The following is a 21,003-nucleotide window of genomic DNA, read 5'->3' on the forward strand; positions in this document are numbered from 1 at the left end:
GAAAGCAAGGTTTTACTGACGTTTATGACAAATCTTAAAACTAGACTACTCTTCAAACGTCATCCATCTGTGGAAGTTTGTTTGGGGGTTCACTAAAGTACAGGGGTTTCAGTCCCGTGACGCACACGTCGTTTCCGAGTAAAAATAAAACAAATTCGGACTTTTTTCACCCTCAGAATTGCGTATCACGCATTTTGATTTTATAACTCGCAATTACATGAATTTAAATTGAGATTAAATTAATATATATACTTTTTTTAAAGTCACAATTGCCTTTTTATTTTATTTTGTGGCGGAAACGTACAGCCAAAACTTCCATATTCATCACACCCACGGGGTGATTTATCCATATTATTTATCCATTGACCTGTTAGAAATATAGGTTAGAAAACGACATTACCCAAAATGCATCGATATGTTGACTAACCGTCGCGCCCGCTCTGAGGGAAGTCTACTCTAGTTTCAGAGCTCAGTAAAACAGCTTTATTGAATGCAAAACCTGCCATGGCTGAATCGACTGTGTGCCCTCCTTTTAGACTCAGGGAGTCTCGGTTTGATCAGGTAAATATCAACCGGACCCAGTCTATATACGAATGTGAGACCTTCGTGTTTTTGTTTCTGGTGGATTTGTTCAGGCTCACTGCAGACGGGGTTGACTATGGAGACAGAATACTTCAAGTGAATTGTTTAAGGGGAATCAAATTTTGCTGCTCGAATGAGCTGCCGTTTACTTTTACTCGCTAAAACTAAACCAAACCAAACCAAATCAAAACCTAACAGTCCACTGCAGTGTTCGCTTGTTGTTCCGCCTCGATCCGTCCCCCACACTCTGGTTCAGTCCAGTCGCATGAACAGTGACCTCTGTTGGTGACTCAACTAATTTGCAAAATGGGATAAATTATGTTGTTGCCTAGAATTATCATTTTTAGATTATTGGCAGAAATACAATAGTATAGCCTCAAACAATGGGTCAGAACTTTAAGTTAATTTATGTTAATGTATTGTTCTATACCACCCAAAATGCCATATAGCTTCAATATATTTTTTACTTCATGTGTAAAATAATGACAGTATATGCATGTCTTGTACCAATTGCATACTTATGGTTACTCCATAAGGTGTAGTGCTACCGATTTAAGGACCGTGGTTGTAAACGGCTCAGACTAGTCTTACAAGTTAGTCATACTTTTTTTTCTTCCATACCGTTGATACGTAAAAATATTTTAATCTAGTTTACATCTGGAAAGTAAGACTGATTACACCGTGGCATCGGCACTTCCAATTCGAAACGGAAAAAAGTTGCGGTAACTAGTCTTTTCTCCCAGCTAACGTTATTCTAGCTAAATAATGGTTCCAAAAGCGGCGTTTCGCATCGCCATTGATTGAAGAATCATTTTTGTTTTGCCCCAAAAAACTTTAAGTGAACAGGTGAAAAAAGCATTATGAGAATCCTAAGAACATTTTTTTTCCTGTATAAAGAATCTTTTTTTTTTTATGGAATGGAAAGGTTTTTTTTTTTTTTTTTTTTTGGAATGGAAAGGTTCCATTGAACCATTTTGTATTGTGACGTATATCCAGTGTGAAACGGCTTTGCGAACTAGAAAAAATGTAGTGCAGGACTTGATTTTTGTCAGAAGCACCAGAGAGAATGTTGCTGAAAGAGGGAGTGAAAGGTATTTTTGACTAAAGATTAATGAGTTTTGCAGATAATAATGAAGTCTATGGTTAAAAATATTTTCTAATAAATACTGCAATATTCCATGCAAAGGAAATCTATTTTGATTTCATTGTAACTTTAAGACACAGTATAACTTGGTGGTTGTGTTTATGCAACTGGCCCTTGTTCGCAACTTCTGTCTAGTATGCCCTGGTTAACTTGAAATCTTACTCTTGTGGCTACATTATATAGGCCTATCTTCAACAAAACATAGCCACAAAAGTAAATATAGTAGGCTATACACAAAAAGGTACACGCACAGTGTTGGGGAAAGTTATTTTTAAAAGTAATATGTTACAATATTGAGGTACTTCCAAAGATAACAAACTTCTGCTTTTACTTTTATGAAAAGTAGCTAATGTTAGTTTTGCATTAATTGTTCTCTGGGCTGGGCTTGATTGTTCGTTTTTTTTTAATAACAATATAAAAGGGCACAGCTCAAACAAACCTTTCAGTGGTTCTGTCATTCTGAATTGCAAAAGAATAGGAGACTGGAGAAGACTTAAGAAATGAAAAGGACATTGGTCAATTTTTAAGTTTTTATTAATTTTGAGGAATACTGAATCTGTTTTTGTGCAAGTGAGGTGAATAAATGCATGCTTACATCTGAAAGAAAAAGTAATCTGATTATAACTTGCATATATACAAACATTCAGCATCAAATATGAAGAGATAAAGCATCGTCAACTGTTTTGTGCCAAGTTCATTAGCAACACTACTCTGTTAAAACATGTGGAAACTCGAAAATTCACTGCATCAAGAAACAATTTAAGCCATTTTATATGCATTAGTTACTCAATAACTTTAACCTCAGAGGAAGAGGAATTGAAAGGTAATTTATTTATTCATTGATTTATTTATTTAATACAGACGATTCACATCTGCTGTTATTGCTCTAGCGGATATACCGTCCTTCATATGTGTAAAGGGCCGCCAGTTAGATGTGATAAACAGAAGAATATGTTGTGTGCTGCTTAGAAATCTTTCTCTCACACACATATTTGAATATTTTAATTGCATTTGAAGAAGTTTTTTTAGGTCTACAGATCAGCCAGCAGCAGTTGGTGCGCACGCATAATGAGGCGGACACACCTGGCGTGCGAAAACAACTGGTTCGGCCCTGGAGTCAGAGTCTGCATCAGCAGCTGACTCCCGCATCTGGGGAAAGTTTCTGGGACCTGAGAAATAATTTGTTGAATAATTTAAAGAAATTGTGAACATATGATTATTAATAATCATGCTTATTATTCTCGGGAGAACTGTTCTCGTTCCACACAAACCTGCCCCTCAAGATGACATGCCTGTAACTTAGTATTTTGTGAATTCATTGGATTCTTTTGGGGGGAATCAGTTTTTTCTTCTTCACACAATAAATAAACAAATCAATCTAAACAATTACAAGCAATAGAAGATAGTAATATATGGTAGTTATAGGTTTTGTGCAAATAAGCTGAGACAAATATCAGATTATTTGTCATTGTTGTTTTAAAATATGATGCCAAATGGCTTAGATTATCACACAATGCCATTTTAAACAGTTAAATAGATCCGCTACACTATACTCAGTAAAAAGGAAGACATAAAATACAACATTGTCTTACTTTTCCTATATTTCCAATGCTGCATTTATCTCTATTGCATTTTTAAACTAAAAACAATGGGCCGTCTTAAACCAGGTATGCACTGCACTGCAAATGTTTAACTTATAAAATATATTAGATAATTTTATTAATATTCTTTGAACAAATGTGTTTTTATGATGATTTTACTTCTTTTATTGCATTCTCTCCTATTTTACAAGGTGACAATTTCGTATTAAACCGTTCCATGTGATTCGTATGAAAACCAATGATTTTTAGGGGAAAAGCAAGGCTAAAGGTCCTCCCCTAATCCTAACATTTAGGGGAGCATAACCAGATTGTATGAAAAATGTTTATTAATTAGGCATTTTATTGGTTTATTTCTTGATGTTTCCTTGTCACTTCAGGGTTCATTTTTTGGCAGATTAATGCACTTCTTGAATGTGATCGACCCGCGAACGCTCTTTGTTTCAGAGGTAAGCAAGAGACTCCTGAAATGTAAGCCTTAATTGATTTGAGAGTTCATCTGTGAATGCTGTTTTCTCTTTTTTATTTTAGAAACGTTTAAATGAATGTTTGAAACTCCTGGATCAATTCAAAAATGGAAGTCTGCCTCCAGGTGTGACCAATGTACAGGTAAGATTAGTCCCCATTAAAAGTACATTTTTGGTACACTCCTAAAATAATGGGGGTTTTCACAGCGACGCCACATAAGAGCTATTTTAGATTCCCCAATGATCCTTAATGCAGATCCTAATCCTAACAGATCTTAAAAGAACCATGTTTTTCTTATGTGAAGAACATTTTAATAATCTAATAATCACTATGAAGATTGAAAAGGTTATGGATTTAAAAGGCTATTCATGGAACCATATATGCCAATTAAAGAGTGTATTTAAAGAGTGTGTATAGCTAATTAAAATGTAAGCAGAATAGAGGACATCAACCAATCAAATTATCAGAATTTGAGCGTTCAGTTACAAAGAATGTTTTATGTATGTTTCATGCATGTTTCTCTCTATTTTTCGCATAGCTTTGGGAAGCACAGAAGATTAAACAGGTGAGTGTGAACAGTGTTGAAAGCCTTTTTGACAGGTTCCTATGATGAAAGAACCTGCTCAAATCACTCAACATCTTCATTCGCAGTGTGACACACACTCGCAAACTGTGTTTCTGAATAGTGGTGTAATGAGAGGAGAATTGCGGAAAACCTCAGCTTGGTAATTCTCCCATCAGTCCGATCTCACCTCTTATTCTCTTTCGTTTTCTCCTCTTCATCCTGTCTGCTGTCTGTGGATTCATTATGTCCTCAGGCCATCATCCATCCAGACACAGGAGAGAAGATCCCCATGCCCTTTCGCATGTCAGGTAAGGGTGTGAGTGTGTTTTCCGTGTGTGTGTGTGTGTGTGTGTGTCATAGGTGGTAGGCAGTTTTCTGCTTGTTACCAGCTCTGGAGACTAGAGGTTGGTGGTAGGGGGTCTCTCTGGACCGATCTGTTGGCAAAGGTCACACTCAGCTGGGCTCTGATTAAACCCTCTCCCTCCTGCTGTCTGGAAGTGTTGTTGGGCCACTCAGAAATAGGAGTATTTTAGTCTTCTGTTAACACTACTATTTAAAGAGAGAACAGATAGAGAGAGACCTGCCTGAAAATTATGATGGCTACCTCTGAACAATGCTATCTTTATGAGTAATGAGGATTTTGTTAATCTGTTAAAGGTCAGTAATAAAGTCATAATGTCATATGAAAGACTATAATTCTGATTATTAAACCAAACATGACTCGAAATGTAGTTCTGTGGCCTGATCCAGCATATTCACAAATCTGTCCAAATCTGTGTTAGTGAGCACTTCTCCTTTGCCAAAATAATCCATCCACCTCACAGGTGTGGCATATCAAGCTGATTAGACAGCATGATTATTGGGCTGGCCGCAATAAAAGGCCACTCTGTGCAGTTTTATCACACAGCACAATGCCACAGATGTCGCAAGTTTTGAGGGAGCGTGCAATTGGCATGCTGACTGCAGGAATGTCCACCAGAGATGTTGAATTGAATTGAAGCCGTCTCCAAAGGTGTTTCAGAGATTTTGGCAGTACATACAACCGGCCTCACAACCGCAGACCACGTGTAACCACACCAGCCCAGGACCTTCACATCTAACATCTTCACCTCCAAGATCGTTTGAGACCAGCCACCCGGGCAGCTGCTGCAACAGTCTTTTTTCAAAACCAAAGAATGTCTGCACAATCTGTCAGAAACCGTCTCAGGGAAGCTCATTTCCATCGGGGTCTCGACCTGACTGCAGTTCGCAAATGCTTAAATTCAATGGCATCTGGCACTTTGGAGAGGTGTTCTCTTCATGGATGGATGGAAGACAGCATATGTGGCGTTGTGTGGGTGAGTGGTTTGCTGATGTCAACTTTGTGGATCGAGTGGGGTTATGGTATGGGCAGGCGTATGTTATGGACAACAAACACACACCCATTGAGCATGTTTGGGATGCTCAGGATCGGCATATACGACAGTGTGTTCCAGGTCCTGCCAATATTCAGCCATTGAGGAGGAGTGGACATTTAGCTGACGCTTTAATCCAAAGCGACTTACAATTGCTATATATGTCAGAGGTTGCACGCCTCTGGAGCAACTAGGGGTTAAGTGTCTTGCTCAGGGACACATTGGTGTCTCACAGTGGATTCGAACCCAGGTCTCTCACACCCAAGGCATGTGTCTTATCCACTGCGTCATCACCAGCCAATAGTGGTGGACCAACATTCCAAAGGCCACAATCAACAACCTGATCAACTCTGTGACGGAGATGAGTTTCACTGCCTGGCAAAGGAGAAGTGCTCACTAACACAGATATAAACAGATTTGTAAACAATATCTGAGAGAAAAAGGCCTTTTAGATACATAGAAAAAGCCTAAGATCTTTGATTTCAGCTCATGAAAATTGGGGGCAAAAACAATAATGTTGCGTTTATAATTTTTGTTCAGTGTACATTCTTAGTATTATTCCATTATTGAATCAAGGATTTTTTTTCTCCTGAAATCATCTAGTTCCTATTCTTTGTGTTGGCATGTTGGCAAGAAAATGTTTTTCCTTTTTCTTTCAGGTTTTGTGCCCTTTGGTACTCCAGTGGTAGGTAAATGTGGAAAAAAATTCTAAATTTACTTGTCTTGGTCACTAAATGTTAACATGAAATCAATGTCAAATCACTCACTCCTCCATTTATAGGTTGTGGGACTTCTTTTACCCAATCAGACATTTGCTTCCACCATCTTCTGGCAGGTATATGGTACACACGTGTTTTTCTGGTCTTTATGCTTGACTTTAACCTCAAGCTCGCTTTACTATGAACTCATTCTCACTGTTTTTCACAGTGGCTGAACCAGAGTCACAACGCCTGTGTCAACTACTGCAACCGTAATGCAACTAAGGTACGGTGTAACTAATGTAGTTTTGACCAGTACATACGACATGGCATATTTTATGTTCACATGCAAACTAAAGTTATTAAAAAGCAATGAAACGAGTGCTGCAGAGATAATTTATTTTGTAGGCCAATTAACCCATAAGTTAGCACCACCCCGGTTCCCTCAACAAAACTGGATTGGTTTTTAGATTATTGCAAAAAATAAGCTCTGTGACCAACACAAGTTTATGATTCTTACGCATTTTGTTCATCATAATATTCTTCACGTATGAACACAACTTTTTGAGGCCTAAATACAAGTAAAAAGCTAAAACTGGGCTATAAAGTAACTGTACTACTGTCATATGAGCTTTTGAAGACTATTTCAGTCTTTAAAAAAAACAAAAAAAACATTTTCCCTTAAACTTTGAGGTAGAATAGTTTGCAATTGCGTGATTATAAACACACCGAGACTGTGAAAGCAGACTAGTGAGTAGATGGGTTTAGAAACACTTGTTAGAAACACAGTTTAAAAAATGTAAGCATTAAAAAAAATCACAAGATGGTATTATGGATACATTTTATGTCATAGAATAAAACATGAAAATGTCTTGAGATTGTTAACCACTGACCTTATTTCAGATATTTAACCAAAAAATGAACTTTGGAGCTGGAAGTACTAAAATACAATTCATGCTATGTTGTATCATCTTATGAATAAAATCACAATGAACACCAAGTTATAACCACTTAAATTATAATGGATTATTGTTCCCATAGTTTGTTAACATCAGTTAACAAACTGTAAACTGAACTGTGATCAACGGTTGTATTTTTATTAACTAACATTAACAAAAAGTTATAAATGCTGTAAAATTACTCTGATTAGTTCAAGTAAACTGATGCATTTACTTTAACAAATTAGACCTTATTGTAAAGTGATACTCATTTGTTTTGTAAGGCATTATTCATGCATTATAATGCTGTAGGAGTACACTTAAAATGCATTTTGAATACAGGTTCATGGAAAGTGTTACCAAAAATACCCTAATAATTCGGTTTTTAATTAATTTATGTTTTTTGTTTGTTTGTTGACAGCCCACACCAATGTCTACATTTTTCCAGGGTTATCTTGGTGCAGTCAGCAGTGCAGTTACTATTGCAGTGAGTTTACATGTCTACTACTCAAAATTGTGTTACGTAATTCGATGTGTAGAAAGAATTGTCTTTTGAAACGTATATTTTGAATTGCCATTTCACGCAGAGATTATATCCATGACTTTTCTAGTACTATGTGAATTTAATTTTAATAAGCAATCTGAAGGAGCCTAATAGCATCACACAGGCACACAGAGCCCTATGCTGTATTTGACTTTGCTGAATTGCATATCCTTGTAGTCACGCCCATGTGTCCTCTAGAGCCAATTAGCTGCCCTGCTGGGTGGCAGTTTGATGCCCAGGGGCATGACAAGCAGAACCATGGTGACGACAACTACAAATGGCCCCATGCCTGTGAGAAATGCGGGAGGGGGGTACTAATTAAAACTACAATCCCTCTGAACACCCCTGCTGAGAAGGGAAGGGATGTGAATGGGTCATGTTCTCAGATGTTTGTTAGACGGGCTCTCAGAGATGACCAGAGACTCACAAGGCAAGACCAGAAACAACTTAGCACAGCCTGTCACGACCTGTCATAAATCCCACTGGGAGTTTTTTATGGTCACTATGAAAACAAATGTGTATTCATTGTCACCATAATGTCTTTGATTTCACATGTTATATTTGCCATATTAGATATAATGTAAGATTTCATTGTTTCATAAGGCACATAAGGCTTGATTAAAAATCAGTGGAACAGTAACATTGTCAAATATTATTACAATTAATTTTAAATTTTCATAAATGTTAAAATGTATAATTAATTCCTGTGATGCAAATCATTACTCCAGTCTTCAGTGTAACATGATCCTTCAGAAATCATACGAGGATTTGCTTCTCAAGAAAAATTGGTTATCATTGTCAATGTTGTAGTAGTATATTAGTAATAATAATAATAATTTTTGTGGTACATTTTAAGGTCTCTTTTATGAATAGAGAGGTCAGAAGAATAGCATTTATTTAAAAAAGGAATATTTTGTAACACTATAAAAGTTATTACTCTCACTTTTTATCATTTGACATACCTCTGCTGAATAAAAGTGTTTTTTGTTCATTTTTTTATCTAAAAAAATCTTAGTGACCCAATATATATATGTATGTATACGTATATAATATATATATATATATATATATATATATACATTTGTAGTTTTGAGTCAGTAAGATTTTTGTTAAATTTTTAGTATTTTTAAATGTTACAGTATATATATATATTTATATATAAACATTTAAAAACACTAAAAATCTCACCACATGCCATAGATGATAATGCCAGAAAGTAAATCTTTATTCTAATAATTTTTATGCTTGTAATTCATGTGTTGAAAAAAAAAACATATATTTTTTTAAAATAAAAATACTACAATTAAATGTAATTATGTGCACAGGTGGGGCTGAATATTCTTATTAAGAAAGCGGAGCATTTCAGTCCGGCTACAAGAATCCTGGTGCAGAGGTTCATCCCGTTCCCTGCCGTTGGTATGTGCATGTGTGTGTGAGAGTGTATTTATGTACGTGTTAGCGATTAATGTGAGCTTGATTTTCAACACCACTTACTCTTATGTGTTTACGACAGAAATCAAGCAGCAGCTTCCCGTCATGTGGTCTTGCTAAACTGCTGATTAGTAAAACATAAAATGATTGATTCAGTAATGTAATATATTAATTAATTAATGCATGCCGTTTTCTATCAGCTCTTTTGCTGTCTGAAAGCTCACGTCTTTGCATTTGTAATGACACTCAATTTCTAAATGAGCATTGGTTCCGACTTTCATTAAACCTCGAGCGTTTGTTTATTGTTGTGTGTTCTCATGTTGTGTTTTGACTGATCCCGTTGTCAGATGGAGACGCTGCTGAAATGTTATCTCAGTGTTCCATTAGCGTGCTGAGGCTCAAACAGGTCCAGAGGGGCTGAGGGAGACTGTCCCACAATGCCTTGGGGATCCTTAGCTGTAATTAAATTGTTTTCGTCCCCCACCTCACCCTTTTAATTAAATCAGCAGGTTACCCCCTCACCTCTCTGGACTGGAGTAACGGGACCTTGTTAGCTCTCGGCTGCCGCTCTCTAATTGGTTAATTAGGCCTAAAGTGCTCTCTGTGTTAGCACTGTCCCTGTCTCCAGGCCGCCAGGTTGTTGTTGTTGTTTTTCATTGGTAAGTTATAAAAGGCATTTAAGCACAGCTAATGAAACGCAGTGGAAACATATTTGCCTTGGATTTTATTTTGCTGTAGTTTTTTGCATTCACAATGATATACATTTGATGTGAAACAGCATTTGTGTATCATTTTTATTAACCTCAAAATGACACACTTGGGATCAGCGCCTATATAAAGACAGTTTATAATGATTTTTGGCATCCATATGGTGACCTAAAGCAGGGCTTCATTCTTTGTCAAATTTAGTATGCATATGTTTTTAATTGTTATCCATCCATTGTGTGTGTGTGTGTGGTTAATTGGCCTGGGTCTGAACCCCTCAGAGGTGAATAGCTATTTACTCAGCCAATTAACTCAGCCCCACAACACTGCAGCACTGAACACTGATAACTCACAACACAAGGTCTGTAAATTAAAAATGCTTCAGGCTTTCTTTATTTCTCTGTTCACACACACTCACACCCACACCAATCTCACCACATGCCACAGATGATAATGCCAGAAAGTAAATCATTATTCTAATCATTTTTACGCTTGTAATTCATGTGTGCACTTTGACATGACCATATGAAACTATTTGTTTTATATCCAGTTAACCCCTCTTAACGCAGACCTTCCAGATCAAGAATGTTTTCCAGTTTTGATTGCTTTTATTTCAATATCCACAGGCGGTGACTCTCTAACAGATTATAAGTACTCTAATTTGTTCTGTTAGTTCTATAGTTTTGTTGTTCTGTTAGTTTAGTATATAGCAGTGGGGTAAGATGTGTCACCCCTAATCTAGCAAATGTATTGCTAAAAACTCTTTGCATATATATAGCTGTAGCATCTTATTGAATATGACAGTGTTCATTTGGTCTTGGCGGACTAGATCTGCTACACTGTTGCTGGGCAAGTATAGATTTTCTACTGCTACTAGATACACAGTCATGCTGCTGTGAGCATGTAAGATATTTTGCTGCGGTATAAACATACATAAATACCATAGCAGATCTACTGTAGGCAGGTGGAGCTTGGGGAGGTGGAAGGTTTCTGAGGAACTCTGAAAGGACTTAGCGCCTTACAGCAATGAATAAACCAGATTATTTAAAGGAGTAGTTCACTTTTAAAAAACTTTTGCGGATAATTTACTCATTCCCATGTCATCCAAGATATTCATATCATTCTTTCTTCAGTCGAAAAGAAATTAAGGTTTTTGATGAAAACATTCAAGGATTTTTCTCCATATAATGGACTTCAATGGGAACCAAATGTTTCAAGGTCCAAAAGACAGTTTCATTTGCAAACTGCAAACTGTTCAAAGGGCTTTAAACGATTTTAGACGATGAATAAGGGTCTTATAAAACTTAAACTTTGTTATTTTTTAAAAAAAATAAGCGATAGTTCCGCTTGATAAGCTCAAATGGTCACCTTGCTCTGTTCTGTGATGCGCATTCGTGACTCTCCTATTCGAACTCGTTCATCAAAATGAACAAATCTTTTTTTGTGTCATTTGGTTCATTCAGCGAACGAAATGAACGAGTTCGAACAGGAGAGTCCCGAAAGCGCATCACAGAACAGAGCAAGGCGAGCATTTGAGCTTATAAAACTTAAACTTTTGTTATTGAAAAAAAATAGCGATCGTTTCGCTTGATAAGGCCCTTATTTATCGTCTGAAATCGTTTAAAGCTCTTTGAACAGTTTGCAGTTTGCACTGAAACTGTCTTTTGGACCTTGAAACATTTGGTTCCCATTGAAGTCCATTATATGGAGAAAAATCCTGGAATGTTTTCATCAAAAACCTTAATTTCTTTTCGACTGAAGAAAGAATGACATGGATATCTTGGATGACATGGGAGTGAGTAAATTATCAGCAATTTTTTTTTTAAAGTGAACTACTCCTTTAAATGGTAGGCAAGCAATCTCTTTGGCTGCAGGATCAAAGCCAATCAGCTTGTAGCTTGTGGTAATTATGTGAATGTTTGCAGATTGCATGTAAAGGATCTATCAGCCTGTGCCCTCTAGAGTTTTATGACTAAACTAGATATGGTAACATTTTACAATAACATTCCATTAGTTAAAGTTAGTTAATGTATAACTAATATTCTTTAACAATGAGCGATACATTAATTAACAAACTTATTAATATTTGTTAACATAATAAAAATAAAACTGTTCATTGTTAGTTTGTGTTGGTCCAGGTTCATTAACTAATGTTAACAGAAACAACTTTTGATTTTAATAATGTATTATTAATGTTTAAGAGTAACATTATCTGAGATTAATAAATGCTTTGGAAATATTTTTCATTGTTAGTTCATGTTAACTGATGTGTGACAGTAAATGGTAAGTTGTCTTCTGCTCAATAAGGACTTATGTTTATATTTTTTCATTTCAAATAGAAATTGTTAATGTCTTTCCAGTCATTTAACTTTCCTTTCACGTGACACAACTTTTCCCTAACTATTTTTTTTCTATGGTCCAACTTTATAGAAGCTTTCTTCTAATTGAAAGGATATATTCTGAAATATAATTTGGTATATTAGTTTTGTCTCATTTCTCCTGGCCAAGAGGACAATTTAAAAATTAAATTGCACAGCTTACCCCATTATTCTCTTCTAAGTTAAAAAAAATGCACTGCAACACTCCATCCATTGACTGCCTCTTACATTTGTCTGTGTGTTTCAAAACGTATCAGGGATAGTGACAGTACTAAGAGAGTCAAGTTCACACACTCTAAACAATGCTGGGTTGTTTGAACCCAAATATGGACAAACCCAAATGCTGGGTTAAAAATGTCATTTAAAATTTTAACTTCAACTGTACATTTTTAATGGCATTTTAAACCCAACATTTGGGTTTGTCCTCATTTTACCCGAATTTGGGTTCGAACAACCCAGTGTGCACGATTCTCAATCATAATCCGTTGTCTGTGTTGGATTTAAATGAAGCGAAGTTGGGTGTCAAATGGAAGTCCCTTTGTTTTCTAACTGTAATTCTACCTTCATTTAGCAAGTGCCAATGTGTGTAATGTTTTGCTGATGCGTCACACCGAGCTATCAGAAGGCATCAGTGTACTGGACGACAAAGGCAATGTGGTGGGCACCTCAAAGCTGGCTGCCAGACATGTGAGTATGGAAATTTGTGAGCTGAACAAATGACAGAGCTGAGTTCTGCTCTGATAAATGTCTTTTTGTTCAGGCTTTGATGGAGACATCCCTGACACGTGTCGTGCTGCCCATGCCTGTTCTCCTGCTGCCGCCTTTAGTAATGGCCATACTGGAGAGGTCAGAGAAAATCTCTTGAATTTGATATTTCAGACTTCAGAGTTATTTTTACAGCACCGTCACCTCGGGAATTCACACACACACACACACTAGTATGAACCATATGTCCTGGTAATTTTTTTTATTCCACAGTTTGAAGTGAACACATTTGTGTATGTGTTTAAAGGAGCAGTTAACACAAAAATTAAATGCAAAATGACGCACAGAAAACAAAAAAAACAAAAGATGTTTGGATGTCAAACTCAAAATATAATTTATAAAAGTTCCTTAACAGTGGACAATTGTATTCATAAACATACAATATGCTTCAGAAGCCATACAATCAATAAAATCTTGCCCCTTTAACACAGCTCTTAAATATACCTTGTGCAACTTCAATATTCTTATTTGATTGGTCAAAATAGTCACAGGTCACATTGACTACTGTCAGCATTCTACAAAATTTGGTTTTGTAGAAAGGTGCATTAAAGCATTAAATTAATAAAAAAGTGACTGTAAAAACATATAATGTTACAAAAGATTTCTATTTCAGAAAATCAGCATATTAGAATGATTTCTGAAGGATCATGTGAAACCGAACATTGGAATAATGTTGCTGGAAATTCAGCTTTGCCATCAAAGGAATAAATTACATTTAAAACAGAAAACCATTATTTTAACAACATTACTGTTTTTACTGGAATTTCAGTATGATAAATACAGCCTTGGTGAGCTTCAGAGACTCCTTTCAAAAAAAAACTGAAACTGAGCACATTTAAATAGTTTATCTACTTTTACGTTTCCCCGAGGAAAGAAAATCATAGACACTTTGGAATGAGATTTTAGCTCTTAGGTTAACTAAATATATAGCGTCTGGCTATCTGTCCTGTTGTAGGCTATGTGACATTGGAGTCCAAATTAAAGATCTCTGAGGAAATTCTCCCATTTTAGGGAAAATGTTTGGGGGAAAAAAGTTTTATAACTACTCAAATTGCTATGCTGATAATATAATTCCTTAAATATCAAATTAGAAAAGGCAAACGCTCATTTTCACTTGGGCCTCTTCTGGGCCTCATTGAATGTACAGTATGGGATCGACTCTTCAACAGAATCTGATAGGCTTTATGACTGATGGACTATGTTGCAACCTCCTCAAATTCTTGCTGCTCCGATTCACAGGTGTGTACGGTTATGTGTGTGTGTCTGTGTGTGAGCAGCAGTAAATGGTGAGTTGTCCTCTGCTATGCTGACTGTCAGCTCACCCTCACTGGCTCTCAATGGAGCAAGAACAGTGATGCAGGAGGGTCACTGCTTTAAGAGTGAGACCGAGTGGCAGAGGCATCCTTGATTAATTAGAGCGCTGAGAGGAGTCTGTGTGATATATGGTGGTGTTTCAACCTTTCACTTATTTCTCTCGCTTTGTCCGAAGGCAGCTGCTTTGCTGAACAGTCAGTGGCTTTATTGACGGCAGTTTTACATGAAGGTACCGCCTAATGGTGCCTTCAAGTCATGCCGGAAAGATCGTGGTTACGAGTTGAGCGCACGTGAAAGCCAAAACAAAGTCGGAATTATGAGTGAAAAACGTAAGATTTTCTTAGGAGGAGTCGTACGTGAGAAATATTGCGGAATTAATGGAATCAACATCTGTTGACGGTACATTTTCATAAATTAATCAAAAACATAAAAAGATAAATACACCGGATGAGCATTCTTTATTCTTCATTTAGAGTAGAGTTTTAAAAAAAAAAACCTAGCTATATTTTTGTGTTGGTAATTAAGAGAAGGAACACTGCCATCTTACTCCGACAAAAGTGACTTAAACGTAATTATGAACTTCCCAGGACACATCAAATGATCTAGAGGAAATTTAACTGAGCTTTAACCATAATCAAGCCAATATTTAATTACTATAATGCTTATTTGTTAAAAAGGAAAAAAAAGTATATTTGAAGTATAAAATAAATGTATTATAAATATAAAAAATGTATATTAATGATTTAATTTACTACTTTCAGATGTTTTTATAGGGATTGACTGCAAATATATAATATAGTAATTTGTACCATGTCAAGATAATCCAAAAATATTAATTAAGAAAATAATTGATTTAATTGTGAATGCCATTTTTACATTGAAAAAAAAAAAATACTTTGCCATCTAATACCCACTTAAAAATAATCTTCAAAAACACTAATAATTTAATAAATCAAGTCAAGTCACCTTTGTTTATATAGCGCTTAAAGGGATACTCCACTTTTTTTTTTTGGAAATAGGCTCATTTTACAACTCCCCCAGAGTTAAACAGTTGGGTTTTACCGTTTTCGAACCCATTCAGCCGATTTTCTGATATTTAGAAGAATATCAGTAACCCGACAGTTTCTGGTCCCATTGACTTCCATAGTAGGAAACTTAAAAGTGGAGTATCCCTTTAATACAATACTTATTGTTTCAAACCATATTCACAGTGATAAACAGGAAGACAATAATCAAAGATGCAAACTAAATTAAATTCCGCTGTTACGAAATAATAAAACTGTTAAATGTAATCTTTAGCTAATCTCAAGATGAATATCCAGTTTTTATACTGCAAGTTAACTTGTAGCATTTATAGAAATGGAATTTAGTAGCCTTTTAGTTTACATCGTTTAAAAAACAAACAAGAAATTTTACAGCCATTTAATCGCCTCTTGTTCGTAACATGAAAATTAATATCGTGCATCCAATATCATAAGCAGAAAAGGATACATCACCCTGATCAATTCGTCTTAGTAGATTAAACATTGAATTCCTATGTATATCTGGTGTAAAGTCAGCACTACTGTTTTCTCTTTGTCACTTTAGATTGGCTTTGAGCTCTTCACATAAGTGTGACAGATGAGTGATTTATTTAGAGCAGTTGATGGACACGATAAAAGGTCTTTAACGTACTTTGATCCTTCCAACCGCAGCTTTCCTCTCCCTAACATACACACAAGCATGCGCACACAGAGAGTGTCTGGTGGCCAATTAAAGCTCATCATGCGTATGTGTTGATGAAGTCATCATTAAGCAGTCGCTGGCTTCATTAAAACAGGGCTACTCTGGAGAACTCCTGCGGAGCATGCTATCTCACAACCCCCCACACACACTGCGGCCAGGGAGGGAAGGGGGAGGTGTCAGAGACCAATCACGCACAGCAGTTCCAAAGTGTCAGCGAGCCACTTCAATAACGATAATGGCGGGAATGCTCATGATTTTCAGAGTTCGGTGTGTGTTCTGCCAATAACGTGTGCGTTTTTGTTGGTGTTTGTGCATTAGGCTCCCTCCACTGCAGAAGCACCCTCGTCTTGCGCTGCCCGTTCATAGCGTTGTGTGTCTCTCTGCATTCGGCCTGGCGCTGCCTGTTGCCATCAGCCTGTTTCCCCAAAACAGTCAGGTGAGCACTCGCACTCGCACACGCCTCCCTCCATCCATCCATCCATCCACTCTCACTTTCTCTCCGTCCCCTCTCTTTGTCTGCCATGAAGACGGTTATGGTTTAAAATGGTGTTTATTAAGCTGTTCATCCATATGGTTACTGAACTGCAGACATATGTGCTGCCAACTACTTCTATTCCTCTCCCACCCCTCCCCTCCTCCTCTCCTCTCACTCTCTCGCTCCCACTTTACACTTTTCCGAGGGTTCCAGACGAACGCTCCCAAAAAACTCCACTCCTGTCCCCCGTCCCTCTCCCCCCCCCCCACCTTTTCACACCCCACAGGATGTCTGTTTCAGATTCTGCCTCACACACTCACACACTCATTGCCATCTGTTTCTGAGCAAAATATTGCAAGTTTTGGCCCCGGTTTGGATATTTACCAGTGCTCGCTGCTTCATTTTAGCTTTTTATGATGGCAGAAGTGTCAGTTTTGACTGTGAAAAATGCTCGAGGCTGGAAAGACATGGCACACTTTTAATTCTCATTTGATGAAACATTTTAAACATCTTAATGACTTAACGATTGCTGTGAATGGTTGTCTCACTGTAGCCAAAAGATCTGAATCTTAATGTCAGTGCAAAAATAAAAACACTCCGTAATCCTATATGAGGCATTTTTATTTTACAACCTTATCCTGCCGCTTTTTAATATGCGTGTTGTTTTTCTGTTCCCGTTGAAGCTGAATTAAGTGAATATAATTGAGAGATAAATTAGCATTTTAATAAAGATTTAATGGAGCTGTAAACGCTGACCTGAAGCGTGTGTTTCTGCCTGTGTTTTGACTGCACCTGCTCTCTGTCTCTCAGATCCACGTGTCAGAGCTAGAGCCAGAGATCTCTGCTGCAACTGAGTGCAAGATCCTGACCTACAACAAGGGTCTTTAACCAGTAAATGCTCGACACCTAGCAACTAATGTCTTTGTCTCTCACTGTAAAACTCTGAAAACATGCAAATTTTGATTGCGTCTCACTGGATTGTGCCTGCTGTGTGTGAATCCTCTCCCAGCCACACACAGAGGCAGACTCACTCACACCAGTGCTAATCATCCTCTTGCCTTGTACTTGAACATGGCAGTGGCAAATAGAGGATATCTGAATTTCCCTTTGATCTACTTACAATTTTACATAATTATCAGCCTTCTCACACAAACAGTTCTGTACTAACTGCCTGTAACTATAATGATTGCAAAGTAATTGTCTTAAAACAATAAATAACCCGTTTTGATATTTTAAACTATTGTAATTAGGAAAAAAATGTTGTTTACACAAAATTCAGCTGCCTTTGTGTTATTTTCTCATAATTCCTTTGCGAACCATAAATCATTTTCAGAATGAATAGGAATGAAAACTGAAATGTAAAAAATATAATAATGCTATATGATATATAAATATATATTCTCTTATTATCTATATTACTTAATAAACCTTATTTGTTACATTTTTGTCATTCATTATAATTTTTTTTTCTTTTTTACTTCAGCAACTACTGTAGCCTGAAGAATGCGTGAGTGTGTGTCTATAATGTGTGTATATACAGTATATATATATATATATATATATATATATATAGTGCTGTCGAATTGATTTATTGGGAATAATCGCGTTTAACATAAAATTTTTTAAATGTGTGTATATATATATATATATATATATATATTGTTATATGTATAAACACACACACACACACATACGTGTGTGTATATACAGAAAAAAATACACACACAGACTTTTAATGTTAGATGCAATTAATGCGATCACGATTAACCGATTTGACAGCCCTATATATATACATATTAGGGCTGTCAACCGATTAATCGCGATTAATCGTATCCAAAATAAAAGTTTGTGTTTACATAATATATGTGGGTGCACAGTGTGTAATTATTTTACATATATAAATACACACACATGCTTGTATATATTTAAGACATATTTTCGTGTATATACCGTATATAGATTTATATATAATTTATATTATATATAAATATTAATATTTTATATATAAATAATATTTTTTTTCTTAAATATACATGCATGTGTGTGTATTTATATATACAAAATACTTATACACAGTGCACCCACATATTTTGTAAAAACAAACTTTTATTTTGGATGCGATTAATCATGATTAATCGTTTGACAGCCCTAATAATATATATAGCAGAATGGCAGAATATGCTCCATTGCTACAGAAAGATTATTGTATAACTGTTTAATACAAGTTAGTACTAACATACTTTATGAGACTGTATTTTATCTCGAAATCTTTCAATGCATTAAGTACAAGCACTCAAATGAACGATAAAATCACATGCTTTTGCCCTTTTGGCTTTGTTCGAGGAAATACATAGAAATCCTTTAAAATATTATTATCGTGGTTAATGAATGGAAACAATGCACACAAGTCTACAATTCCAGCTTTATTTTCTACCTTTTCCATCCATTCGTTCTATTGTTTTTAGATGATTACATCTCTTCTTTTATTTGGATGTGTTTGAGTTCCTTTGACAGGGCTGTAAAATGTTTCCTGTAAACCTCTATTTTATCGTTAGATCCATCGCTACAGTGAGGGAGTTGGCCTGTGTGTTTTTCTACCTGGTTGTCACGGGAACAGATCACAGTGGGCAGTAGTGAGGAGAGACATGACATGAAGCCGCATGTAGAATCATTAACCATGCTAGACTGCCATACACAGAAACAGTTGCACAACATGCACCAGACCGGATTAATGAAGGTAACATTGGTGCTTTTTCTTACCCTTTTGTTAGCTTTTGCTTTAATTTCATAATCAAGATAAAAATGGTTTTGTTGGGTTTTGCCTAATTCAAATTGGATTTCATGTGAGCACAACAGTGCCTTGTAAAGACAAAACATCTTGTCAAAAATCGAGTTATGACTGAATCAGGTCTATGAGAATGTAATTTGTCCTGTGACGGACAGGTCTGGCTAATCTATTCTCATCTGAAAAAAACAACAATAAAATGATTATCTAGATATTTCATAAAAAAGGTTACTTTTCATAAAATACCATTTTCGTTGTTCCAGTGTTGGTGTAGTATATGCACCCTCTGGGTAATTGTCACTCTCAGCAGCGTGCAGTGTCAGGATGTTGTTATCAGTATATTACTCCAAAGGTATTACTTATAGCAAAGAAATTTCAAGAACAAGAACTTCCTGGTGAGTAAATTAGGCCTTGAATCATGTTCAGTCTCTTGTATGTTATTTGACTGATTTGGCCATCTGAGACTTACTCGTATTACTATGGAGGGTGTGCATGAGCTGCAGTTCACTTAACGACCACCAGTGTCGCTAATAACAAGGCTTTCTGAATTCTACACGTCCCTTTAAATAAAACAAAAACAAACTTGTTCATGGTGAATCACAAATAGCTTTTCCACAAGTTGAGGTAAATACTAATACATAAAATGTGCACACAAATGCAAAACACCATATTGGTAACACAATACTAAAATTATGCAATGGACATAACTTTAACAACATAAGATGCAACAAAACCCCAAAGAGCTTCCACAAAATTCTGGGAATGTCTGTTTACATTTTTTATTTTTTTTTAAAACGGAACATTTGACAATATTTTAATGTTAAATTACATTAAATATCTCAGTAGATATATTACAGTTTTTCATCATATTATAGATGAAAAGGAAGATACAATCATCTTTTTTTCCCTATTGTGATCCTATAAACAGCTTCTTGAACAAGAAAATAATAATGTAGGTTGGGATTCAATTTTGTCCATTAGGAATTGATTGAATGGTTGGATGGTTGTGGTTTGTTATTGGTCGTTCTCAAGTAAGACCGTTTACCCCGCCCTCGCACCAGTAAACGCATCATCAGAGGAGTGAAGAGATATCCTTGTAAGAGGGAGGGGTAGCGATTTTGATTAAAGATTACTAGAGCACATTAATTAAAAGTATTCTTATAAATCATTTGTAACAACTGAAATATTTTTTGTAAAAAAATATATTTTTTGATTCCATGATGACTTAAGTTTTTACTGTAGCATGATACATTTTACATAGATTATTCAATTTTTGCAATGAAATGCGTGTTCGCACTCTTTTCTGTTGCGTGTGCACAAACAAACATCCATCTTTTTCTCAGTGTTTTTACTTTCTCAGAGGAAAGAGTGCTCTTGGGAATGCATGGAATGCGTGATGTAAAGCTGCAGAGGATGTGATGTGTGCACCTGCACACAGGATTGGATATCTAATGGCCTCAAAACAAACCTACCAAAACAATCTTTTTCACCCCG

The 21,003-nt window shown here is 36.1% G+C and overlaps 1 protein-coding gene across 2 annotated transcripts; it reads left to right on the forward strand.

The window, feature by feature from the left end:
* The first annotated feature begins 406 nt into the window (after window positions 1–406).
* On the forward strand, window positions 407–19,713 carry sfxn5a (sideroflexin 5a). 2 transcript variants are annotated; one of them, XM_039672741.2, is made up of 14 exons: window positions 407–561; window positions 3,705–3,773; window positions 3,856–3,933; window positions 4,331–4,357; window positions 4,611–4,665; window positions 6,411–6,436; window positions 6,533–6,586; window positions 6,679–6,735; window positions 7,809–7,874; window positions 9,257–9,347; window positions 13,017–13,132; window positions 13,206–13,291; window positions 16,568–16,685; window positions 19,280–19,713. In XM_039672741.2, the coding sequence occupies exons 1-14, from the start codon at window positions 505–507 to the stop codon at window positions 19,376–19,378; spliced, it is 999 nt and encodes a 332-aa protein (XP_039528675.2). In that variant the 5' UTR covers window positions 407–504; the 3' UTR covers window positions 19,379–19,713. The 2 variants fall into 2 exon arrangements, with proteins under 2 accessions (XP_039528675.2, XP_039528676.2); XM_039672742.2 differs by lacking the exon at window positions 19,280–19,713 and adding an exon at window positions 17,535–18,165.
* Window positions 19,714–21,003: the final 1,290 nt, after the last annotated feature.

The sequence above is a fragment of the Pimephales promelas genome, chromosome 11 (genome assembly GCF_988280905.1).
Source record: "Pimephales promelas chromosome 11, fPimPro1.hap1.1, whole genome shotgun sequence".
NCBI classification, from domain to species: domain Eukaryota; kingdom Metazoa; phylum Chordata; class Actinopteri; order Cypriniformes; family Leuciscidae; genus Pimephales; species Pimephales promelas.